Source organism: Triturus cristatus, chromosome 10, assembly GCF_964204655.1.
Source record: "Triturus cristatus chromosome 10, aTriCri1.1, whole genome shotgun sequence".
Lineage (NCBI taxonomy): Eukaryota > Metazoa > Chordata > Amphibia > Caudata > Salamandridae > Triturus > Triturus cristatus.
Genome location: NC_140593.1, coordinates 180,915,115 through 180,942,693, shown reverse-complemented (window position 1 = coordinate 180,942,693; position 27,579 = coordinate 180,915,115). Strand labels below are relative to the sequence as shown.

The 27,579-nt window shown below is 46.1% G+C and overlaps 1 protein-coding gene across 15 annotated transcripts in view; it reads right to left on the bottom strand.

Annotated features, from left to right (window-relative positions):
• PHF14 (PHD finger protein 14) overlaps nucleotides 1-27,202 on the bottom strand; it is a 1,035,579-nt gene extending 1,008,377 nt beyond the window's left edge. For 12 of the 15 annotated variants that reach the window (XM_085630765.1, XM_085630766.1, XM_085630773.1 and 9 more), the window contains exon 1: nucleotides 26,983-27,202. In XM_085630765.1, the coding sequence (XP_085486891.1) occupies nucleotide 26,983 (1 nt within the window). In that variant the 5' untranslated portion in view covers nucleotides 26,984-27,202. The remainder of the gene's footprint in view (nucleotides 1-26,982) is intronic. The other 3 variants (XM_085630777.1, XM_085630778.1, XM_085630779.1) reach the window with 2 other exon arrangements.
• Between the last annotated feature and the right edge of the window lie 377 nt (nucleotides 27,203-27,579).

Genomic DNA, 27,579 nt, shown 5'->3' with positions numbered 1-27,579 from the left:
GCTCTCGTGGTAGTCAACTCCTAGTGGTGGTTGTCTACACAGGCATTCATCAACAAAACTGAAACCAGGCCCGTCTTCTTAGGCCATGTGGATATAGGAGCATCACAAAACAACAAGCAGGCTGCGAATTTATTTATTTATTATTTATTTAGCGATTTGTATAGCGCCTGGTGACCCAAGGGCATCCCCGCGCTGTAAGAAGGTTGTTATCCATTGAGGGAAGGGAAGGGAGGAGGGACATTTATTTCGGGAATAGGTGCGTTTTCAGTTTTTTGCGAAAAACCAGGTAACTGGATTCCAGTCTGAGGGTGCGTGGGAGGGAGTTCCATCCCGTGGCCGCTTGAACCGAGAATCGTCGTCCTCCTGTGCGTGTCCTTTTGAATTTGGGGATGTTGGCTAAGTGCTCATTCTCCGAACGGAGGGATCTGGATGCTTTGTAGGGGGTGACCAAGCTGCTGAGGATCGCAGGGCCAGATCCGTTGATCAGTTTGTGTGTCGTGCACATGGCTTTGAATTCCACCCTTTGGCGCACAGGGAGCCAGTGCAGGGCCTTGAGGGCTGGTTTTGCTGACACTCTCGAGGGAAGGTTCATGAGCAGACGTGCCGCAGCGTTCTGTGTCCGCTGCAGTCTCGTCAAGGTGGCCTCTGGGGCTCCCAGGTAGACCATATTGCTATAATCCAGACGGGACAATACTAGTCCCTGGATAAGGAGTTTCCTGGAAGCAGGTGGTAGTAAGGGGAGAATCTTACGGATAGTGCGCATGAGCCCAAAACAGGTGCCCGCAGTTTTGGCCGCTTGCGTCTTCATGGTGAGCTCAGGTTCAAGCCATACTCCAAGGGTCTTGATTTCACGCTTCGGGGAGGGGATTTCTCCGAACACGTCAGGCCAGACTGTTGGGGGAATGGTCGCCCATTGTTTTCCCAGGAGCATCACTTCAGTCTAAGACCCATTTAGTTTTAATGATGAATCACTCATCCAGCTGTGGATTTGTGTGAGACAGTTAGCCAGGATCTCTGGGTGGTCGACTAGTTGGGATAAGGAGACGACCAGTTGAGTGTCATCAGCGTAGCTTACCATTTTTATGTCAAATGGTGTCACCACGTCTTCAAGAGGGGCCATATATGCATTAAAAAGCGTCGGGCTCAGGGAAGATCCCTGAGGGACCCCGCTTGTGAGGGGGAGGGTGGATGAGTGGTAATTGCCGTCCCATACCTGGAACATGCGTCCGGTGAGGAAGGATTCTATCCAGCTGAGTGCCGTCCCGGTGATCCCTGCTGCCGCGAGTCGATGGAGAAGGACACGATGGTTGACTGTGTCGAAGGCTGCGCTGAGATCCAGGAGAATCACTGCCACTGACCCTCCTGAATCCAGTATGCGCCTTGCCTCCTCGATGACGGCGAGGAGGGCAGTATCTGTGCCATGACCCGGGCGAAATCCAGTTTGGGATTCCCGTAGGACGTTGTTTGTTTCAAAGAACTGGGACAATTGTCCGTTGACCAGTTTCTGAGCTACCTTGCTGATTGCCGGGAGGAGTGATATTGGTCGGTAGTTTGCCATATCTGCTGGATCGAGCTGGGTTTTTTTTAGGAGTGCTTTTACCACCGCGCTCTTCCAGCTGGCAGGAACAGATCCCTGGGCAAGTGAGCTGTTAATGAGCTCCATGACCGTGGGGACGATGACAGGGGCCACGGTTTTGAGGAATCTAATGGGAGCCGGATCCAGAGGTGATCCGCTTCTCATTTTGGTCATGGTTCGTTCTACCTCTACGCATGTTACTGGCCTGAATGTCGCAAGTTGAGGGCGGGGATTACTTTCGGTCTGGCTGGGAGGTGGAGGATTGTCCAAATGGCTGGCGGGACCAGGAGAGGGGAGGGAAGCTAGAATACGGGCGATTTTGTCGTCGAAATAGGTGGCTAGATCATTACTTCGGTCCACAGGGGGGGAACTGGAGGAAGGAGGGTTAGGTACTTTAAGCAGCTCCTTTACAATTAGGAAGGATTCCCTGGCCGAATTGGAGGATTCTGTTATCCGCGAGTCATAATGGGAAGCTTTGGCGTGCCTGATGGCATCTTTGTAGAGTCTGACTGTATTATGGTATGCTTCCTTGCTGGTGTGCTGCCAGTCTTTCCTCCAAAGCCGTTCGGCTCTTTTACAGTTTTTACGGAGTAGTCGGAGGTCCGAGGTATACCACGGGGCGGACCCGGGTTTTCCGTTTTTGTCCTCCCTGGTTCTTAGTGGGAGTACGAAGTCGAGGGAGGTGGTGATCCACTCTCTGAAATTACTGTCAGCGACAGCCGGGTCTTCTGCGTGTGCAGGGATGGTGTTTTTAAGATTCCTGGCCCATTCTTCGGTGGGAAGTCTGGACCAGGTCCTGTCCCTGATGTAAGTAGGCGGTTTTTGAGGTTTCCTGAAAGATCCTGGTAGTAGGAAGGAGACTAAGAAATGGTCTGTCCAGGGTAAGGGAGAGGCCTCCTTCACTTGCATCGAAGGGGTGCTAGTGAACACCGGGTCCAGCAGGTGACCCTTAGTATGAGTGGCTCCAGAATTAAGGAGGTGGATGTCAAGTGCTGCCAGATCGGAGATCAGGTCAGCTGCTGCCGGGTCGGTGGGGTCATCAAGATGGATGTTTAGATCCCCTACGATCAGGAAATTTGATATGGAGTGGGCCTGGGTCGCTACAGTGTCCAGGAGAGAGCTAGCGAAAGGGCCTGGCTGCCCGGGAGGGCGGTAAACAAGGACTCCTGTCAGTGAGTTGGTCGGGTCTAGCTTGATTGTAAATTGCAGGCTTTCATAGTCAGGGATCTGCGCATCACCGGATTTGCAGTGAAGGTAGTCCCGGTGAATGATGGCAACACCACCACCTCGGCCTAAGGGGCGGGGTAGGGACTGAATGAGGAAGCCCGGTGGGGTAGCTAGCACCATGCCTGACTCCGAATGTGGGGCGAGCCAGGTTTCCGTGAGGAAGAGGATGTCAATCTCCTGGTCTTCTATAAGGTGGTTAATCTGCGTCGCGTGTTTAGGGAGCGATCGGCAGTTTAACGATGCCAGTTTCAGGGCAGCGGGCTTGTGAGGTTTTATAGGTAGTTTGAGCTGGACTGGCTTGCAGAGGGAACAGCGGATGAAAGGTCCATTTAGGTCATGAATGTGTTCACAAGGGGAGGTGGGGGGTCTGAGGCTTAGCAGCTCCCGACGTGAGTAGCTTACCTTAGGGGCAGCTGTATCCGGCAGGGATTGTGGCCCTAGGCCCGGTCGTGCGCGGACGGGCGCAGACGGGCTTGCCTTAGGCGCGCAAACGGCGCTCCCGCTGCGCTCGTCCGCTGCGCTGGTATGACCGGCACATTTGTAATTGGTGATAAGGGCGTGGCCTCGCAGTGGGCGTGGCTTCCGCGTTCTGACCGCGCTGGCGGTGTGGGCGTTTCCCAGCAACAGCGCTGGGGTCGCTGTGTCAGGGGAGGGCTAGGAGGGCTGTGAGAGCGCTAATAACTCAGCGTTTCAGTGCAGGTGAGCTCCGTGATATTTTTAAAAATCAAACACACGAAAGAAATACAATTTTTAAAATCAATTGTGGGCACAGTCCTCCGGCTTCCGCCTCAGAGGATATCAAAACAAACACTAATGCGACGCGCTTGATTTCAGCGTTTTGTAGTCAAGGGGGCGTGGCCTCGCAGTGGGCGTGGCTTCCGCGTTCTGACCGCGCTGGCGGTGTGGGCGTTTCCCAGCAACAGCGCTGGGGTCGCTGTGTCAGGGGAGGGCTAGGAGGGCTGTGAGAGCGCTAATAAATCAGCGTTTCAGTGCAGGTGAGCTCCGTGATATTTTTAAAATCAAACACACTAAAGAAATACAATTTTTAAAATCAATTGTGGGCACAGTCCTCCGGCTTCCGCCTCAGAGGATATCAAAACAAACACTAATGCGACGCGCTTGATTTCAGCGTTTTGTAGTCAAGGGGGCGTGGCCTCGCAGTGGGCGTGGCTTCCGCGTTCTGACCGCGCTGGCGGTGTGGGCGTTTTCCAGCAACAGCGCTGGGGTCGCTGTGTCAGGGGAGGGCTAGGAGGGCTGTGAGAGCGCTAATAACTCAGCGTTTCAGTGCAGGTGAGCTCCGTGATATTTTTAAAATCAAACACACGAAAGAAATACAATTTTTTAAATCAATTGTGGGCACAGTCCTCCGGCTTCCGCCTCAGAGGATATCAAAACAAACACTAATGCGACGCGCTGGATTTCAGCGTTTTGTAGTCAAGGGGGCGTGGCCTCGCAGTGGGCGTGGCTTCCGCGTTCTGACCGCGCTGGCAGTGTGGGCGTTTCCCAGCAACAGCGCTGGGGTCGCTGTGTCAGGGGAGGGCTAGGAGGGCTGTGAGAGCGCTAATAACTCAGCGTTTCAGTGCAGGTGAGCTCCGTGATATTTTTAAAATCAAACACACTAAAGAAATACAATTTTTAAAATCAATTGTGGGCACAGTCCTCCGGCTTCCGCCTCAGAGGATATCAAAACAAACACTGACTCACATTGACTCACATTGACGAGGTGCCTTCTGTTGTCTTCAGGGCCTGTAGTTGTTGATTAGCACAGGCTGGCAACTAATTGTATTTCCTGCTGCTGCGCCCACCGAAACGGCCACTCAAAAATCCAAATGTTTGCTGAGACTGTGTGGCTGTCGACTGCAACAGCGGGAACAAGATGTTTTCACTGCTGCAGAATTAGCTTCCCCTCTAGATTACCAACGGCCAGCCCACCGGACACTTTGGTAGATGAGTCATTGTTGACTCGAGACTCAGCTTGTTAAAGTGACCCACCTGTCCTCCGGTCAAGAGACTCACATCTATGAGGGTAGGAGGCCCCATTTGGTCCGGGAGATGTCTTGGTTGCACACATAAAAGTGCAGCCAGACTCAGGCTTTCCGGACTCCTCTGTTGACCACACTGCCAGAGCGGTGCAGTCACTTGGACTAAAGTAAGAACATCCCTGCGAACAGCTGAGCACTGTGAAAGTAATCCGGGGCTGAGTAGGAGCCCAGGCCTCTTGCTGCCTCACTCGATGCATATGGAAAGGAAGGGGGTGCGGGGAGTGAAACGCTGTGTTTGTGCTCAGAGGGTGGGGGAGGGCTCCAAACGTGAAGCATCAGGGGGAAAGCAATAAAAAACTCAAACGGTTCAAAGACCAAACAAGTAGATAAAGCGTGGTGCTTCTGAAACGGGCACAGCCATGAATGAAAATATGCTAAATCTTTTCAAAATTAATAAAAATAGAGGTGGGCGAGCCGCGCAATGCAGAACAAAAGAAAGGCGCAGCTGCCATAATTAAAGATAAAGCATGGCATGCTACACTGATCAGACGACAGCCAAAGTTGCAACCACAGCTAAATAAATAAAATAAAAAAATTAAAAAAATAAAAAGAGTGCGTGGACTAAACATATGGCCGATAGTGAAAAGATCCATGCAGCAGGGGTAGCACCCAGGGCGGGAACAAAGCAGCTAAAAGGTGGGACAAGTATAAACATTCACCAACAACAGCAAACGAATTTTGAAAGCGAGTGGAAACAACCAATGAGAAGAGCTGGCCGTGTTCAAAGCCCATAGAGTGAATACCACGTCTCGAAGACAGCACATGCGTGTTGCCTAGGCTCGACCTAACAAGGAGGAGCAAAGGAAAAAGAGAAGGAGAAAGACATGGACAAAAACTAAATAAACTTACGCAGCTATACGAAAATCGTGTAATAAACATTTCCTGTTTGACATTGACTGCACAACAAGCGGCAGTGTTGAACAGAGTACTTTGATTGTTGCAAAACACAAAATCAATTTCATGGAATGAGAAATTGCTTTTATTTTTTTATTTTTTAATTCATGCAGTGATACAATGAGTTCAACCACAAGCAATTTCATGTCCCCCCCCCTCCCCCCATTTCTCACAAACACTGTACACATTTGAGGTCTTGGTCAGCAATGATTTTTAATCACTAAATTACAATATAAATATGAAAATCAACATTAAGTAACAAAGAGTGGGGCATAAGAATAATGTTATGGGCTCTGGCCAGTGAATAGGAAATCACTTTCCAAATGGCTGATAAAGGAGGTGATCTGGTGGTCAAAGGTACATGCTTTTATGAAAATAAGGTGGATGCAAATATTGAGGATTAAAAAAAATACACCACCCCCCCGTCGAGGACTGCTTTTCAAAACGTTTTGGATCAGACCTTAAACACAGCTTTAGACATCAATTGGATTAGTGAAAAACTGGCAGTTACTGAAAACTGAATTCCCTCAGAGATCCAAAATATATATGTTACACAAACATCTCAATAACTCACCATTTAGGCAAATTGTTTCAACTTGCAGTTCCTTACATGAATCCTCTGGCCATATCTGAATGCTTTCTTACAACTTACAGTGCAAGAAATGTAATCTAACATCCAAGACATCACATCCTTCTTATACAATTTGTCTCATGTACTTCTGGATACTACTCCAGTATTCTAGCTTTGTATCATTGATTTCAACTCCCTTTACACCTCTATACCACACACTGAAGGCTTGGAAACAGTTGAATGGGACTTATTCTAAAAAGGAAATATTGGCGCCAATAAAAAAAATCCTGCTTTAACTCCTTTATTTCTCCTTGCACCATGGTACTTTTAAATGGAAAAACAGATTCTTCCTACAGAGGAATGGAACACCTATTGGCATTTCAGGGGCCCCCAGTTACACCAATATTTTCAAGTGTAAATTTGAAACTCTGCTTATTTTGGAAAAAGAATCTTGGAAAGATCATCTGTTGGTGTACCTTTGTTTAATAGAGGACATCTGTAGGAAAGTAGGATCTGCTTTTATGGTTACCCCCACTTTTTGCCTGGTGCTAAGCTGTTATTGACTAGTCTGGATACTGGGGTACCCTTATCAGTCCCTAATATATGGTACTCTGGTACCCAGGGCATAGGTACCCCAGAGGTCCCCCATGGGCTGAAGCATACATTATGCAACTCATGAGAGACCATTCAAAATGGAACTGCAGGCCTGCCATTACAGCCTGTGTAAGCTGGTGCTAGCACCACTTAAACAGTGTGGGGGGTATGATTCCAAGCACAGGAAGAGCCCTCTGTTAGGCTCTCAGTGTTCCCGGTATCAGCCTTCTAGACCCGGACATGGTTGCTGCCAACCATCGACATAATTCTGCCCTCCTGCTGCTGAGCCAAGCTCGAGCGGGGGAAGGCAGAACAATAGGCATCCTGTCACAGGGAGGTATGACTATCTCCCAGACAGGATTTAGTGTATTGGGGAAGGGTGGGTGCGCTTGCCAGTGCCACTCAGTCTGTATGAGGGGCACAATGAGTGTCCTCATGATTACTCCAGTTCAAACTAGCTCTGGAAGCTGTTGGCTGCCGCTCTGACGGAAAACTGGGCAAAGGACATGGGAGTAGCCTCCCCACTGTCCAAACCTTCGCCTCGAGGGTCCCCTGAATCATCCCAACCCTTTCCTTAGGATACTTAGGGGGTTACCTGTGGGTGGGTCCCTACGTTGTGTGACAGGATTCAGATCAGACACCACTTCTTCTACCGTCTGGGCACTCTGGACTTCGTTTGGGCTCGACTTTGTCACCCTTCCAGGCTGCTGCATTATCTGTGCACCATACAGGAACCTTCCAAGGCCTGTGGGCATCAAAGACACCTGAAGGAATCTCCCTTGAAGTGAAGGAGTCACTTCCCTGCATTCGCAAGCACCGCAACTAAGTCAACCTGTCTGCTGATCCGGAGCTCCTTGGGACTCCGAAAGGTTCAGCAACACAGGTTTTGGTTCTCCACAGCTCTCGAGGCCTGCCCTGCCCTATCACCAAGTTTGAGGACAGTATCCCTCATGGGGGCTTCAATAACCGAACCCCTGTGCACCGATCAACATGGCAGTTGCAAAGGCTTGCTGGCTTCCTTCCAAGAAGATCTTCGGGCTCCAAGTAGCCCCAACATCTAGAATCTCCAGTGACCAGAATCTTCAGCCACACCGCATTGTTTTGCATCGTGGCCTGCATCTTATAGTGAGCTGCTTGAGGTCCTCTCGCGACTCCAGTGCCTCCAGCCTGTGGGTCCATTTGAGAGTCACCTTTGTTTCTTTTGGGCTCCCCTAACTGCTCGGACCTGCCCTGACTCCCCAGATTGTGGTGAGTCCCCTGGACCTTGCTGGTCCCGACATTGCACCTTCTTTGACTTCTACATGTGTTGCATTTGCCAAGGCTTGTTGGTGCTCCAGCCGAACACCAACCCATCAGCATTCGACTTCCGACGTGGTACAGCTCATACACAGCACCTGGTCTTCCTCAGCTTCGCCTAGTCCTCACAGCTGCAGAGTCAAGGGCCTCGGCAACTCTCCTGCAACACCGGACATTGGTGGGCATTTGTCTTCCAGATTTCCTGGTGACGCCTGAGTGACATAGACTCTGTCCCCTCTGCTTGCAGGTACCTCTCAACTAGAATCCACCTTCGGATTCTACCGGACACTTTTTCCTTCTTCAGCAGCGGCACTTCCCTGAAGTCCTCCATTGGGTTTGACCGTGGTTTCTGACACCACTTCACACCTATGCACCCGGCTTCCCTGGTGTAGGTAACATGGGGACTAGGTTATCTACGGGTGGGGTGGCTCTCCGACCTTCTGACTTCCACTGGGTTTCCTCAGGGTCCACTGGGAAGGGTCCTTAATCTTTAAAATCCCAACCACGACTTATCCGTTGATTTATACGGAGCACGCAGTCGTGTTCCCACATTGCACACGCTCTCCGTGGGGTCCCTATTTACTCACCTTGGGTGGTTCCTTGGGTTCCCAGCACTTCTACCTACTCTCGACATTGTCTAGACCCGAGTTGTGGATCTTATACCACTTTCTAAGTATATGGGTTGGTCCCCGCTGGGGTCCACTGTGTATTCCGTGCTATTTACTGTATTTCTTTGCAAATTATTGTGTGCATTGAGTTCACCTCCAGGTAGGAGATAGCTAAACGTGTTAAGAGAGTATAATATAATAAATACATATTTTTATAAAAGCCTTGTGTGGTTCTTTTTCACTTAATCTATACTTTAAGATTGCATTCTGGTAAAAGAAGCTGCTTTACACTCCTTCTGGACGAAGCCTCAAGTCTGCTCTCCACAGTTACCACCTAGAGAGCTTTCTAAGGTTGTCTAGCACCTCCTTAATCACTATAAGGGTTGTATGGACTGGTGCAGGATGCCCACTTACATTAGTGGACATCATATACCAGGCCAGCTTCTTACAACATCTTTATCATCTAGAACGGCACCGAGGAGCTAGAAAAGACTATCAAGATCTTGAATACAAGGAATCGCAATATGCAATTCACCCAACAGATTGAAAACTCAAATGTAGCATTCCTCAATGTCCTTGTGACCATAGTGGGAATAGAAATACACACCTACTGTATTTAAGAAACCTATGGACAAAGACGATTGTCTTCATTTTTAGAGCTTCCACCCACAACCACATGTTCCTTTCTCTCAATCCACGAGGTTAAACGAAGGACATATTACATGGGTGTTTTGGTTAACATTCAAGAAATGTGCAAAGGGAGATTTTGCAATTGGGGCACCCTGAAAATGTTTTATCGAGCTCAACTTAGTGAGTGAATAAAATCATTAAACAGTTCGGCAAAAGTTTGGCAGAGCAAAAACGAACAGAATGTCTTTTGTGTCCAAATTTTCCACCAAGTCCCCCATCATTAAAATCGTCAATAAAAGGTGGGAATTACAAGTTGAACTAGAATCTCATGGGTTATTCACAGATCAACCACTGTTTACTTATCAACGCTCAAACAACATTAAAGAATTTCTCACCACTCAAAAGAACACACCCAATACTGTCACTCATCTTTACAAATGGTTCAAGATTCCTTTATAACAAAGATTGCAGTAGCAAAAAAGTAATGTATTGTTAGGACTGCCAATGTGGCCTGCTATAAGTGAGAAAAACAAAGGAAAATCAAGTCTAGGATAACAGAGTACAAAAGTAACATTCAAAAGAGTTAAAAGAAATCCAGCAAAGCCATACAAGGGATAGAGCATGAACATAACATCTGCCAACTGGAGTTTCAGATTTTGGAAATTGTTAATTACTACCCAGGTACAGAAATAACAAAAAAAACTTCTCCAAAGAGCCAGTTGGACAAACTTGTTGAAAGCACTGCACCTGAATAGGATGAATAAGAGACTGGAGATGTCCTGTCTAAGGGTCATTACGTGAAGCTATTCACAACAATTGGTGTAAGCCTTGAACTTAGGCCCGATTACTTCCATTGCTCTCTTTGCTCCGCTGGCCACTTGATTTCTGACCTGTTACAAGATGGTACCCGTATAGGGTTGTTTATTTTGGATATGCACTGCCACTTTTGGGTTCCATTACTTCAGGGTTGCTATTAAGTTTACAGTAGGACAGAACTATGTATAAGCATCAGAAACGTTTATAGTTGACTCCCGCTTCTTCCTGTTCACTTGGGTTGCATGCTTTCCTATTTTACAAACGTATCTTTCTAACTCGTTAATACACTTCAGTTACATGGTTCTTTCTTCTGGGTTTCGTTCACTTTTGGGTTTTACTCCTCACGCAGCCTGCATACAGATGGCATTCTGAACATGCGTGTGCTGTACACAATTCAGAGCAGATCCTGAAATCTTACAACTGTGTGTGAAAGATAACAATGCTTAATAATTTTCACACTGGTGTCTGTCCAGCTTTTGTAGCTTATCGTTCACCTACAGGTTTGGGAGTTTAACTTTAATGGGGATGTCACTGAGGTCGGCGAGGTACTTTACATGTCCCTGAGGAGTTTGGATTTTTACGTTCATGTGTTTCAGTCCACTTTGGATTGGGTGTGTAACTGTGCATAGGCATTTGTTTTTTAGATTGGACGATGGCTTGTTAATCAGACGGAACAGCATGTAGAATAATCACCACTGGGTTTGGTGCACTAGCATTAGTTGTCCACTTTATTATACTATTCCATTTATTCGAAAGATGCTCTTTGTTTACGTTTCAGCATTCGCTTGACGACGGGTCTCCATGACCCGAAACTCAGGAATTTCTGAATCATATGTGTGAGAAAGTGCCATCTTTCTTGCATGGTATGCCCCCACTTTTTGCTGAATGTGCTTTGACTGAGTGTACCCTGGACTCCTGCCAATCAGGTGCCCAGGGCCTATGTTCCTTCCCTAAAAACCTCAAACCCAAATTGGCAAACCCTGGCCACGTCAGCCCCTGGTAAATGGTACCTTAGGTACCCAGGGCCTTGTGACTAGGGAAGGCCTCCAAGGGCTGCAGCACTCATTGTGCCATCCTTAGAGGCTCTGTACCCTAACTCACACACACTGCCCTGGAAGGCTGAGTGTCTGGGTACAAGACGAAACAAAGAGTCGACATGGCACACATCCCTGTGTTGATGGGATCACCTGATACAAGCATTAACAATGTAAATCCATCAAGATCAAATGCATTCTGGGAACTGAAGTTCATCTAGCATGAACCACAAAACTAAATGAATTGAGAAGCAACATTTTCATTAAAACGAATTATTTTTTCAAAATTCAACAAGCCTTTATGTTTAAGAGTAATATCAACAAGGGAAATCTTTATTTAGAAGGACTTTTCACCTGTGCCCGAGGGACAGACCCCACGTTCTAGGGGATGCACTAACATTGATATTTATCACACTCCAGTTCAGAGATTGATACCTTGGTGCACGGCATATCTGGATAAATTACCTTCAAACTGGTAGTGCGCACACTACTCCTTTGACACATCCCTGTGTGCCATGCACACCACCTACACTGTCCTGGCATACATCAGCCACCCCTCTAGCTGGGTGCCCTATGCCAGTTGTGTGGGCACAGGAGCATGAGCCCTGTGCCCCTACAGGACCCAGGTTCATTCCTAGGCACTGTAAGTGCAGTGCTGCCATTTAAGAGTACATGGTGCTGAGAGCTCATCAAACACTAACTCCACAGCACCATAATGGCAACATTTAAGACTGAGAAGTTGGTATCAAACTTCTCTGCTCATTAAACCCGCACTGATGCCAGTGCAGGATTTAATGTACAAAGCACCACAGAGGGCATCTTAGAGATGCCCCCTGAAACCTAACCTACAATCCACGTCTGGTCTGAGAGGCTGCCTAGGCTGCCACACAGCAGACATGTTGCTGGACCCTGGGTAGGAGAGCCCCTACTCTCCTGGGCCTGCAACAATGCACATCCTGGGCGAGGTGCTAGGTCTCCTCCCCCAGAATGGACAGGGGGAAGCTTCAAGGCATGCCGCCTCTGTGAGCTTCCCCAGGCCACTTGCAGCCCCCACTCTGGTGGGAAGCCTAGCTGGAAACCCCAAATAAGGACAGGGGATGACGCAGCGCTTCGCGGGAGACGCAGCGTTTGAACCAGTGACCTGAGCAGAGGCGCTTGGATCCAACTACAAGCCCCAGAAGGCCGAGGGACTGGTCCAGTAGCAGTAATCCCGCCCCCCGTGACCGGGGACTTCACAAAAGCAACTCTGGTGGGAAGCCTGGCTGGAAACCCCAAATAAGGACAGGGGATGACGCAGCGCTTCGCGGGAGACGCAGAGTTTGAACTAGGGGACCGGAGCAGAGGCGCTTGGATCCAACTACAAGCCCCAGAAGGCCGAGGGACTGGTCCAGTAGCAGTGATCCCGCCCCCCGTGACCGGGGACTTCACAAAAGCAACTCGCGCCTCCCGCTTCGCGGGAGACGCAGCGTTTGAACCGGGGACCTGAGCAGAGGCGCTTGGATCCAACTACAAGCCCCAGAAGGCCGAGGGACTGGTCCAGTAGCAGTGATCCCGCCCCCCGTGACCGGGGACTTCACAAAAGCAACTCGCGCCTCCCGCTTCGCGGGACGCGCGCGGGCAGGCGCCGGGCAAAGGGCGGGCAGTCAGGGGCCGGAGGTGGCCAGGCCAGGCAACCCCCCTTTCGCCCTACTCATCACCGATCGCGCACACGGCTGATGCGAGGAGGAGCTCATACATGTGACCAAAGGTACTTTAACTTTCCATGTGGACATTCACTGATATCCCACATTAGTCTTGTGTGAATAATACTGTCCTTGCACTGACATATTGGCTTTAGCGTACCACCACTAGTATCTTTTGTGATGGGCAAAAGAAAATTACTTGGTGCCAATGGAGGGTCTACAACTTGTAGTGATGGGGTAGCCAAGAGGAAAAAGGCTAAAAAGTCATCGAAAAAACCACCTTCTGACACCACATTGAATCGCATAGCCACATTGGTGAATGATTGCGAACTCATTTTGGAGAAAGCACCCCCTCAATCCCCTGCAAGCAACATACCTACTACTAAAAGCCATGTCGGTATCATCACTATTCCGCAAATGTTCCGGAAAACCCCTCCTTGTCAACCAGCTGTCGAGATTGAGGACTGGCCGAGTGACATTAGTAACTCTTTACCAACTCCAGATGCACCACCTTTTGTTTCTCCTGCTGTGAATTCTGTCCCCCTTGATCCCACCGTCATTGTTTGTAATAACCGCTATGCGGTACTGGCTGATAGCCATGATGTGCTCGTACCAACTAATCGACTTACAAACCCAGAAAACCAAAATAGGGCCTTGAAGGATAAAGAAAGGGAAATTCGAGAGAAACTTGATGGGGGGTCAAACAGTGTGGGGCAACTTATAGACAGCATTGATGTACTAAAGCAAGAAATTATCGAGTTGAGGAAAGTAGTTACGGAGTTGATGTCTATTGTTAATCAAAAACATCTTTCCTCCTCGAATACTCATACTGATAATTCTCTTCCCCACTTAACTTCCAAACACATTCAATTAGCTCACTCTGGTCTTGAAAGCAATATGGTCACCCCTGCCGCTCTACCTTCTTGCCGCAGGAATGACCCCAATTCTTTGCTTAGAGCTGGGGCCACTCCTGGCATTCTCCCAACGAAGCCTCAAGTGGCTCCCTTCTCTCATAATAACCCTAGGCCGTCTAATCTCCCTCACAGAGCATTTGTCCCCCCCCAACCCAATCACAACACAAAACACAAACTTTCCAAGCCAACGACAACCCTACGGTCTATATGGTTTGCGTCCCCAAGGCAAATGGGCGTGAGGATGAGGATGAGGAATCATTAAAAAACAAGGTTACCCACTGGATTCGCCATACTAGGGGTTGTCGCTCTTTAATACGAGAAGATATAACTAGAGCCCATAGACGACGATCGGCCGATAACAACTTAGATATAATTGAGCTAACCCTGGCTAGCTATCCAGTGGCCGAGGGACTTCTAGCACTTGAGTTTAGATCATCCTCCCCAGACTCATCCTCTATACAATTTAGGCGCCTTCCCCCTACACCTTCCGAAATAACTAGGTCCAGGGGAGGGATCTTAGATCCAATGGAAAACGGTAAATCTTTCCTTGATAACATTGACTGACTAACATCCGTCACCAATCCACCTAAAAAACTGTCTACACCTAGCAGTGGCTCTCTTAGTGCTCCTGTAGAATCGACTTATTGTCAACCTGTCAACATTGTCGCCCACAATCATGGGGACCTAGAGATAGAGTTTCCATCACTCGATCTGCCCACCCTATCACCTCATCCACCGGATAACAAACTTAAAATAATCTCATGGAACATAGCTGGACTTAGAGACAAACTTTCTCTCCCCGATTGGAACCAATACATTGATCTTTTTGACATATGTATCTTCCAAGAAACCTGGAGCCTGGTTCCATTGCACAAACCTGGTTATACCTGTTTTTGTGCTCCAGCTATATCTACTGGGCGAGGGCGTCGTTCTGGAGGACTTATAATATGGGTGAATATTGCAACCACCTGTAGGGCTCCCAAGCTCTCTATTGTATCACCAGATGTGGTTCAATTGTCCTTGAGAGGGTCAAAGGGTGGACACGCCATCGAGTTATTTAATGTCTATATTCGTGGTACCCATGGCGGCCGCAAGTCACAGACCATTACAACTCTGGGAGACGCTCTCTCTTCCTGCCCACCCGACTCACTCATCCTGGTAGCAGGTGACTTGAATTGCACTTATGAACGAACCCCTGGCCATCGAAGACTTGCTGGAAATAGAGATTGAGGATGCACAATGGGGTATACCCCCTCTATCACTACCCCCAATCAAGAAATGGACCCAAATGGCAATCCAACTGAACGCACTAACTCTCGAATATGGCTTGAGAGCCGCTAATGGCCGATTACCATCTGACATACATGGTGCCACTACTTTTAATAGAGTCTCCAGCCCATCTCGAATTGATTATATTCTGATTGACCGTAGACTGTGGTCCTACGCAGTGGACTTGGCCATAACCCCCACCGTCGACAGCGATCATAACCCTTTGAATCTGACCTTAAAGAGCCCTTGGTGTTCCGACCCACTGAGTGCTGATATAAGACGAATCATGTCTACTAAGGAAGTTATTCCATCAAACTCCAAAAGACACCTTAAATGGTCTAAAATCTCCTCTGATGATCAGAAATTTTTTGCTATGAAGGAGATCTTATTAAATAAAACTACGGAACTCCGGGGAGTAAGCGATGATATAGATGGGTATCTTAGGGCTGGGAACATCTACAAAGACACAGTTGAGACGTCCCATCCCATCCCATCAAGCATAAAGCCCCAGTCTCTTGGTATAACACCGAGTGTAAACAAAAAAAGAATAACCTAATACTTGCTGTTAAAAATCGTGATTGTCACCAAGTCTGAATTGCCAGGAAAGAACATAAAAAGGCAGTTTTGGGAACCAAGCAAGCCTGGGACGAATCCCGTTGGTCGGCTCTCAAGGCTGCGAGCCTGGCCAAAGATGGAAATGCCTTTTGGAATCTCTGTAAACACTCTAGAGGTTGTGACCCTGATGCCATCCCAAACCATATCACGAGCCAGGAGTGGTTCGATCATTTTATGAACCTTTACTCTGGGGAGGACATCCAAAGCGCCCAGATAATTGTACCCATCGCAACGACTATTCCTATTTCCGAGGGATACGAACCTTTCACAGAGGCGGAAGTTGAGATTGCTATCAACAAAATAGTCCTAGCAAAGGCTCCCGGACCCGATGGTCTCCCCGGCGACTTGTATAGATCGGACCCCAAACACTGGGCAAAGTATTTTGCCATCTTTTTTAACGCCCTTTTTAAGGGGTCCTTTATCCCAGAATCTTGGAAGGGAGCCGAGGTGATCCCAATATTTAAAAAGGGCTCCAGGGAGGACCCTGCCAATTAGCGACCCATCAGCCTTATTGACGCTGGCCAGAAGGTCATTGGCAGGGTCCTCCTAGAAAGAATCCTTTTATGGGTTAATGAGAATGACATCCACTCCCATTACCAAGCAGGCTTTAGACCTAACATAAGCACAATCGATCAGGTCTTTAGACTCCTTCTTTTATATTGGAAGGTGGTTTGATTGGCAGGGGTAGCCTTCATCTGGCGTTTATAGATCTAAAGACCGCCTTCGACCTAGTCCCTCTGGATCGCTTATGGCAGGTCTTGAGGGATTTGGGTTTGCCTCCCCCTGTCCTTGACCTCTTGGTCCGGTTACATGAAGGGAATTATGCCCAGGTGAGGTGGGGTACCCAGGCCCAGAAGACTGCAAAGATCCCTGTAAACAGGGGAGTTCGGCAGGGCTGCGTGCTGGCTCCCACCCTTTTTTCCTTGTTTGTAAATTGGGTGGTGAAGTTTCTACAAGATGTCCCTGCTGACGCCCCGACATTGGCTGGTGATCGAGTCCCCACATTATTATTCGCCGACGGCACCTTGCTAATCTCCAAAACCCCAGTAGGATTGCAAAAACTCCTGGATAGGTTTTATTTGTTTTGTACCCAGAGAGGCCTGAGCATTAATACCCTAAAAACCAAGCTTCTCTCATTTAACTCACGAAAACCATCTAATGTTGTTTTTAAGCTTGATGGTGTACCCCTGGAGATTGTCAAAACATTCGACTATCTCGGCATAAGAATTTCCGATAGATTGAGTTGGAGACCCCATATAGACAAAATGCTGTTAAGCCACAAACGGGTAGCGGGAACAATCAGCAAAGAACACTGCACCTCACATAGTAGACCAATCGCTCCCGCGTTGGTGATCTATCAGGCCAAAGCTGTAGGTTCGGCATTGTATGGAGCCGAACTCTGGGGCTTCGACAATCTCGAGGACATCTCCAGGTCTGAAAATAAATTTATAAGAGAGCTGGTTTCACTCCCGAGGGGAACGCCACTCAAGCTCCTTTTTAGAGATCTGGGTAAACATACGATAAAAGACATGGCAAGATAACGTCCTCTGCTTTTCTGGGTTCGATTATGGCGTACCCCCGAACTAGCGAAGTACACAGAGGGTCTAAGAGAAATAATAAATTTCCCGGGGTTCCATAAAATCCCCTGGTTATGCTCCATTAAGAAGTCCTTTTTGTCACTAGGCCTTAGTGAAGCTTGGGACCAAGGCGCAACTTTGAGCAAGACAGTTTTGAAGAAAGTGTATTGGGCATGGATAGACGCTCAGGAATCCAGTAGCACTGATATAGGCAGCCTGACCGAAGCTTTCTTTATGCACAAACTGGTTGTTAGCTTCGAGCCGTATTTAGACTTTGTACAGAAGCCCAGAGATAGATCTTTGTACATCCAATTCAGACTTGATATACTGCCAACCCGCGAGTACATGAACAAATGGAACCCACCCTATCAAACTCCGCCCACTTGTTTGAGTTGTAGTGGGTTGGTGGAAAATACGGCACATATGTTCGAATGCTCAGCCTACTCAAAACCAAGAAGTCGATGGCTGGGACCTGTATGTCGATTGCTGGGCACGTCGAACTATCGGGTTGCATTGAGAATATTATGTTCCGACACTAGCCCAGTACTAGTTTGTGGCGTGGCAAAATTTCTTGGGTGGTCTTGGAACATTAGGGCCAAATGTTTACACTTACAATCATGAACTCTCTTTTAACATGTTTTTATTGCATAAATGTTTTAATGAATACATTTTAAACTGATTCTTATAATGCACACTTTTTAAACCTTTCATATTTTGTACCTTGGTGTCAATAAGCTTTTTCCCTCTTTCCATCGTATTGCATTTTATATACTTGTACATTAATGCTTTTATGATATCATTTTATCGAAATAAAGCTGTTTGACTGACTGACTGACCTGGGATGTGCCAGCCTGCCAACCCCACCCCTCAGGTGGGGGAGGCGAGGTGAAGCACATCTCCGGGCGCTCGCCATCTTGAAGATGGGAGGCCCTGCCCAATCAGGACTAGGCTACTGCCCCCCTCAAACAGGAGTGTGGCAGAATAGGGGGTGTAACCACCCCAGGACAGGGACCCATTGGTCTCTGCCCTTTACCTACCTGAAACTCCCCTAAATCTAGTATTTAGGGGCACCCTGAACCTTACTTCCCCAGATTCCAGATTCAAAACTACAAAGAAGACCAAGAAGAAAGAAGACCTGCCGTGCAGCTGCTAAGAAGAGGAAGACACCAAATGCTTTGGCCCCAGCCCTACCGGCCTGTCGACCCTCGAACCTGCTCCTGCTACAACCCGGCACCTCTTGTGGCCAGCAACCTCACAAACTCCGGAGGACCTGGCTACCTTTTGGCTCTAAGCATCTGGGACTCCCATGAGCAGAGGCTCTGCTCAAACCCAGCATCTAATCCCTGGCATCAGCCCAGAAACGCGAACACTGCACACACTGCACCCGGCAAGCCTTGCCTGTGCCGGAGTGAACAAAGACCACGAGGACGACCCCCCGGCGACTGTGACCCAGAGTCCGGCACCCAAGAACTTCCTTCGACGCTCCCGACGACGCCTGCAGCCTCAGAACCAGGTACCTCCCCAACCGCGATCAACAGAGGGTAAGATTTCCCGACACCAAAAGGCATACCCGGTGGCCCCCTGTGCCCAACTCCTGGGTACCTACCTATACTCCAACTACCCAACTTACCTCTCGAAGTGGAGGTGGCACCTGAAGAATATTCGTCCCCGAGCTTGCAGTCTTTTTCCAAACCGGGGCTTTCCCATTGAAATCAATTGAGCGCCTGAAGGCTCAAAAGCACTCTGCACCCAGCCGTCCGAGTGGCCCTGGCAGTGTAACCTCTACACCTATCTACTTCCCCATTTGCCCTGAGCAAGTGACCAGGAGCCCAGCTCCCACAGCCGCGTGGCCTGCTAGTCAGCAGCCACCAACCAAGGCCCCCCTGCCTCCCATAGAATAACATTGGGCCTAACTCACTCTGCACCCGGCTGCCCCTGAGGGTGTAACAACTGTACCTACCTGACCCTGGGGGACCCCTGAGTCTGTGCCCAGAACCTCAACTTTGCCAGTCGAGTACTTACCTTAAAGCCGATAACTCAATTTTCTCTCTCCATAGGGTAGCATTGACTTGTTTCTTCTGAAATTGACTGTTTTTCTGTGAAATTTCATCTAAGTGTCGATTTTTGCAAACTTCAAATATTCTTTAAAAGTCTTATAAATTGTGAAAACGTAATTACTAACCTGTTTTAGATAGAGGTCCCAGTACTGAGTCTAGGCACCCAGTACTGGATTACAAAAGTAACAAGAACATACTATACCTGCAACTTGAATTTTCTTCCATAGGGAATCATTGACTGTTTTCTATGAAATTTCTTCTGTCAACTTTTAAAATAGCAAAATATTGTCTAAAAATCATAACAGTAACTAAGTCGACTTTTATCACTTGTTTCTAAGAACTGAACCAGGACTGAATCTAGGATCCAGTCCTGGGATTACAAAAGTAATCCTGAAAGTACTCTATTGCAAATAACTTAAAACTTCCATTGAACTCAATGCATAATTGTGTTTCAAATTGTGTTGCCTATTGCAACAACCTGTAACTTTCTACAAAAGCCAATTGCATATTGCAAAAGTATTTATCTAAAGCATCTCATTCTGAGAAAGTATATTTTGATACCTATTGTTGGTCCTAAAATAAAACAAGCATATATTTTTTATATATAAACCATTGGCCTAGAGTTCAGTTACTGGGTGTGTGAAACCATTTTGCTGACTAAGTGTGTACAACAAATGCTTTACACTGTCCTCTGATACTGCCTTACTGCTTGACCAAGCTACCACTTTAGAGAGTAAGGTTATATTTAACTTTAGCCTCTGCCAAACCTCTGGGGTCTGTGGACACTGTACCTATTTGGGAACAGTGTATACAGAGCCACTTTCTCACAATATGTTTTGAAGACATACATTTGTGATCATGCGAGGAGGTGAAACTTACACGGATGGAAATGGATTATTGTTGACATTATATGTCACAATTTGGATGAACTACAGTTTACTCTTCAAACATTTCTAGTCTGCTGGCAGCTCTTTCACAGTGCATCTTGGAACTGGTGAGTAGCTCTCTGCAATCAGCAATTCTAAAGTTAAAACTAAATTTGCGCGAATATACAGTTTTTCTGATAAATATACATATACATCGTACACACATGATAATCTGTGGAAATCAGGTTTCAGTGAAAATGTAAAAGTGTCTTCTTTTTACCCAATTAAAATCTTTGAATCCATTGCACTTCAGAATTATAAAAAAGTGCTTTATTTTTGCTTTACTAAATGCTGATATATTAATAATATGTGTACAGGACAATTAAAGGTATTTACATTGTATTGTGTTACAACAAAACTACTTGCTACAGCTTTTCCTTTTACACTCCCTGTATCCAAGCAAAATTGTCACATAGGTCACTTTAAAAACTCCTGTTACTTTGCTGTCAGAGAATGAAAAATAAACACCAACCCCACGTTAAAAGAAGAAGACCTGTGTCTCTGACACTGAGCAAATGTCACAAGACAAAACAAAACAAAACGTAAAGGCATCTAAATTTATTGCTCTTTTGCGACCGACAGGAAATCAGCAGGTGACTCATCATTGGGTCTCAACTCACAGTCTGGGAAACTCTATTCTACTGGCTTGAGTAGACTGAATAAGGAGTTCAAGTAGTTCTCTCTTCTTGAGTTGTAAATGGCTTTGTGGCATAAACAGAGTGCTTTGACTATACCGGCCTTCCCTTTGAGTAGCCAATGAAGTTTACGCCACTGGTTGAAGATCGAGAAATTTCTCTTTAGGCCCAACACTAATCTTGCCGCTGTATTTTGAATAACTTGTAGACTCTGCACGAGATATTTAGGCAGTCCAACCAGAAGTGGATTACAATAGTCAGGTATAATAAAAATCAGAGCCCAGACCACTGCCGTTTTGGATGAGGTGGGAAGAAGTAGTAATATCTTCCCAATGACTTTTAAAATAAACAAATATGTTATCACTTCATTTATGTGTGACTTGACCGTAAGAATGGACTCAAATATGACTCCTACATTTCTTCCCTGGGAAATTGATGAATGCAGAAGCCCGAGTTTAGCAGACCAGAACATCAGGCCCAACTCCCCAAGAAATGATTTCCAAAAACGACCACTTTCGTTTTTAGGTCTCGCTGAGTCAGCGCGCATGCGCTGCTCTGCGAGAAATTTAGTAGGTGAATTTTCAAAGTGCTACTGGCTGGCCTAGCACTTGCGTTCACATGAGCGTGCACGCGCGCAGCCAGCCACCATCTGTCTTTTACCCTCGCAATCGCGATCACTTTCGTAAAAGGAAAGAAATTGAAAAAAACATCAATTTCTTTACTTTTGCTATAATCGCGGCACCCGCGCTTTACTTTTAATGTTCAAAGTAAAGCGCTGGTGCCGCGATGCTTGTTGCGTGAAGCTAGAGGTTAAAAGCGGCGATGGCTGGCATACCATACATATTAATAATATGTTATATTTTTGCAGAGTGCTTATTTCTGTTCAGTAACGCTTTAAATAGTAAATAATAAAATATCAATACTTGCATTTGTAAGACTCTTGATTGGCTAGAACGGTCTCTGCTTTGCACAGAGATTGCTAACACGTGTCATTATCCAGCTCAACTTTTGACAACCTTACGAAGAGGAATGGCTGAGTCGGTTCACCCGGATGCAAGGCTGTGACATGAAAGATGCACACCGATCCATCTCAGCTGTAAGCTTCAGGCCTACCGAGCTACCTTACACTGATACCAGCATGCTAAGACTTTTCCAGAAGTATCCTTACTTTCTTGTGACGAAGCCATGGAACCACTCTGGCAAGGCGCCGTTGTGCAGCAGAAGGGGGGCCTGCGTCTCCGAGAACCACTAGAGTGTCAGCTGTTTCAGCATGGCCAAGGACTGGATTTCTTCTTCTGTGCACGTTTCCATTGCTGGCAGCCCACCCGCCGAGGCCTTTCTGTTGTCAACAGTGACGTGAGAGTTGATGTGCTACCTCAGAACAGACATGGGGTGCTTTGATAGCAGGAAAACTGCGCACTGACTATATCCTAGACTTTGTATGCTAATTTGCGTATGTCACACGTTATCACTTTTGGTAAACAAGGACTCAATGCGGCTATTGTTCCGGAAGCTTCTGTCATTTCCATTCAGCTTCAGCTTTGAACTATTGCCCAGGTGAGATGGGGACGTCACTTTCGAAGCCCACAGCATCACCATCGCGCGCGATCGTTACATCAGCACAGACTGACCTCATTGGGGCAAATAAAAATGTTAGGTTAAACGCGTACTTGGTTACGTTTCGCATGAACATGGACTCACCAAAATACCTGGCGGAGCCGAAGTGAGACCACGCACAACCTGTGACCTTAATGGCATCACAGTAAGTGACATCCTACCACCTTTGACCCTGAATCTATCCCAGGAAGTGTTGTGATATAACCCTAGTTCTAATGACATGGAATTAACATCGCTGAAGTTTAAAATAACTATGATTATTATTTTTTTTAAAACCACACAACAAATGGGGTTTTTTATCCGTCCAAAAGTATGGTGCTGACATGATTTTTGAAAGTGATGGGGAATACTTACCCTGAATGGTAGCGAGCGAGCAAAATGAGTGAGTCTGACTTCTTGTAAGTGCGTTTGAGGGCACTTCTCCCTCGAGACGATTTAGAAAAAAATAGAGTCAAATAGTTCATTTAAAAGGAAAGTTTTCACATAAATTTGCTCAAAACCCATAGACTCTATAGAGGCAATAATTACATTTTCAAGCTCTTTGTGGTGTACCAAGCCAATGAAATAAGATGCTCTCCAAGAGTTGACCTTGCTTTTATTTTTTTCCAAAATGTGTCATTGGTAACCCGTTATGTCATGACCATTCATTTTGTTAGAGTTGCCCCGCCACATGCCTCCCTTATGCACAGAACCATCTCCAATGTGCTAGCGTCAGCATTTTGCCATGGGTGCCCCATGCCAAGATTTTCCTCAACCATGCCAGCGCCAGCATTTTTCAAGGGTGCATCATATACCCAAAATTACATCTAGTATGCCAGTAAATTTATGAAGGGTGCCCATTATGCAGAAAATTACTGGTGCCAGTGCCAGAACTTATTCACAGGTGCCTGTAATGCTAAGAATTACCATCAGTATGCAGGCACGAGTCCTTTGCAATGGGTGCCTCTATAAGCCAAGAGTTACCTTCAAGTATGCCAGGGCCAATGGCAGACTTGTAAGCTTAACACCACATTCTTATTCAAGCTCACTTACATTCACTCACACTCATCCTCACTCACACTTATCCATTTTCAGTCACTCACATATTCTCACACAATAATTTTAACTCATTTGCGCTCACCCTCACTAATTCTTATTCTGTCTCACACGTAATTTCTCACTCACAATAACTTGCACTTATTCATATTCTCAATTCCTCATTTTCATATTTCACTCAGTAATTCCCACTCATTCATTTGCACTTGCTCCCTTTCAGCCACCTTCAGTTTTACTCATTCATACTTTCTCACTCACTTCCTCTCACAGTTACTCATTCTCACCTATTCTCACTCAATCTGACTCATGCATTCTCACTCACATACTCTCATTGTCCCTCACTCTCACATATTCTCTCATGCTCAGTCTCACTCATACTCCGTAACACTCATCTCACTCATTCTTACTCATTCATTTTTAGACACCAAGTCCCTCCGTTTCAGTCCCTTTTACTCTCTCTCACTCGCTCAGATTCATTCTGACTCACTGACAATCTAGGCAACTCGTAATGAAGGCCTAAGTGTTTACACCAGGTGTCTCCAATGAGTAGCTCGTGAGCTACTGATAGTACTCCAGCTGCCTGTGAGTAGCTCTCCTGCATACAGTCCATACTGAGAAGCTTTTGCTGGGCTGAATTAATTTGTATACCAAAAATGGAAAGTGAGTATTCGAGATGAAAATGCCTGTCTTTTTAAAACTTATGAGGTGATGTTTGGGAAACAATAGTTACATTTTCTAACTATATTTAAAGCTGATATTTGAGTGATAATTCACGTGGTGTTGTGGAGACTTGTTACTAACTTTATTCATGGGCATTATAGGTATAGCTGTTATTTATTACCCATGTAATGTCATTTCAATTTGGCAAGAATAGAAGTTACATATAGAAGTTTTAACAGCAGACAGGTAAACTCCTTTGGTAAGATACTAACCGATCTAAAGCAATTCTAAATATCCAGATGTCATTTCTGGTAAACTCATTAAAATCAGAATGAAATCTTATTGCCAGAAGTGCTGTCTAAATTTTCCATGGTGTGAAAGATTTTGCCAAATACCACCAAAAAAAAGCTCCAGCAACTTTTTACTTCTGTGCTGATAAATAAAATCGGCAAATGAGTTATTGTGAGCATGTACACAAAATAATAACGATACTGCATCTATCAATTAACTAAATCTGTTTCCAGTTTCTCGTTTGATCAGTGTCGCAAAGACAGTCTCAGTTCCAGTAGAATATGTTGACAAAAAAAGAGAAACAAGCATTGGCATAGCCAATAGGTCTCGCTTTTGGGACCTGATAAGTATTTAGTTATGCAGCCCAATATTCTTGGTGCAACAACATCAACTGTTGCATGGCTAAACACTTATAAAGTCCCAAAGGCGAGACCTATTGGCTATGACAATGCTTGTTTGACCTCCTTTGATGTCACTAAATTGACACTTGCATATGTAAAAAAAGTGCCCAAAGCAGACAATCAGTCTCACCAAAGGGGATACATACAAGTTAAACAAGTTCGGGTCCAGTGCCGAGGCTTGTGTAACCACCACTGAGGCGAGTCTGAGTGAGGAGATGAACTCCCCTAAGCAGACTGTTTGACTGTGCTCTGACAGGAAGGAGGCGAACCACTTTAGTGACCTCCCTGGTGTCCCTGCCCATATCAACCACTCAAAAAGGATGTTACGCAAGATGGTTTCAAAGGAGGCTGACATTTTCAGGAGTACCACTGCCGCTGTTCCTCTTGCATCCAAGTTCTGTCGGGTGTCATCCAGGGCCTTAACTAGTGTTGGATCTGTACTAAGACCCTTCCTAAAGACTGACTGGTCTGGATGTAAATTACCATTGTACTCGAGATGCATGCAAAGCTGGTTATTTACTCCTGGCTCAGTGAGTCTGCTTAACAGAGGGAGCAGGAAAGTTGCTCAATATTTCATCATGATGAGGGGTTCTGGGGAAGGCTTCTTTAGTAGCGGTTTCACAATCGCTTTCTTCGGGGGGGGGGGGGGGGGGGGGGGGGGGGGACAGTCCTGTAAAGAGGCGTTACAGAGTCCCATAATTACTAGTATCACTGTGTTAGTCACCTTTTGGGGGAATACCAGTGAGCAAGGGTGCAATAGAGATGAAGATCTAATCTTCTGCCAAATTTTTCTAATTTATTCTGCCACTTTTTTTATAATTTCTTCCTCAGTTTGAATTTGGACTATTTCGCTCTTCAAAATATCTCACAGTTTTTGTTAGCTGGCTGGTCGTCAACTACTAAGTTAGAAATTACTTTTGCTATCTTATCTTCAAAATACTGAGCTATATTGTCACAAAGATCCTATGTGGGATTTGTATGGCCAGAAATAGCTTCCGAATGGGTGAGACTATTTAAAATTTGAAAGATTTCTTTGGTGGGATTTTTTCAATCTATTACTCTGCAATTATCGTAATCTGCTTTATGATTGTTATCAAATATTTATATTGCCCAGTGCTGCTTTGCAGATTTGCTTTGTCTCTCTCGTCCCTGTCTTTTTCATTTTCTCTAATACTTTTTACAACTTTAACAGTTTTTGCTCTTTCATTATACCAAAGTGCAGTGTGTTTATTTATTTTTCCTTTTAACGATTCTAATTCGAATGGTCTGGTCCATAAATTGTGTTTCCTGGGTAGGGTCTAACTGTATTGGATCTGGAGTCGTATTTTGGAACCTGAGATCCCAGTCTCCGATTTTAATTTGTGTTCCATGCCCTTGATTGTGACCCGGTTTTAACTTGGATTATTATGGTTAATGAGAAAGCATTGTTTTACCGCCTGAACGTTAAGGGTTGGGGGGAATTCCTGCAGCACAGTACCTAGAACCATTATATATTAGCAACAATCAGTATCAATTCTAGGTTGCGCCCCTTGTAAGGACGAGCATGCCTGTTGATAACAATTAGCCCCAAAACCCAGCTTCCACAAAGCGTGTTGTACGGTCGAGTCCTTTTTGTTTTTTTTTATTTTTTTTTAAAAGATGCACCTATTGCTTCAATTCCTCCCAACTTCTTTAAAAGTTGTGCAAAACCAAACATACAGTAAAAATACTGATCAACGCAGAGCCACACACCAATCCGACTGACTCTGCTAATGTCTCCCAATTCCGGCACATTGCATGCAGACAGATGCAGTTTCGCTTTGAAGAATGGGGTATGAGCTCTAAAATTCGGCTTATTGAAAGGATACGTCCACGTCCCCCTTTTTATTACGTGGTTCATTCAATGCATATAAACTGAAGCTGAGAGTGGTTAAAACAAGACCTCCAGACAACCTACAACGTTAGAAAGTAGGACCCGCGGTCCATTGTGGTAGCACGAAGATTCAATAGGTGAGATGAGGAAGGCAGGTACTCACTGTCTGTTCCTGTAGTCTGCCACACGCCACTCTATTGTTTACAGATCATCACAGTCGTGTACGCGTTTCCGGTCCCCAATCCACGATAAACAGCAGAGTAAAAATTGAATAAGCCGGGCCTCGGAACGGAAAGCGAGAGGCCAAAATTCTAAGGGGACTATGTCGGCGTGTGACACCAGGACCCGCGATCAGTGCTCAGTCGTAGAAGAAGGACTAAAAAGGATAGAAACCTTTCGAGGCTGGTTAAGGCTAAACAGGGCGGCCATCTTACAAAGACACAGTTGTGGATAGAGTGGAGGAGAAAGCGGACCTGCTGCATATTATCTTCCAAAAATGTTATAAATAGAGTGATTTTTCTTAATTGAAAAAACGAACTAACTTGTAAACATCTTTATATACTCTTTCAATTTTCGTCCTCAGTAGGAATGCTTTAGTTTCACATTAGAAAAAAAATGAAAATTAAAGATGGACGCTTCATACCTAACCAGACGGGGAGGGGACTCGTCATTGATTATATTATTTTGTAGGTGCATCTGTATAGTAGTGCTTTAAGCGATATGAAATACCGGGGGGGGGGGAGGCTCTAAAAGGGGCGTG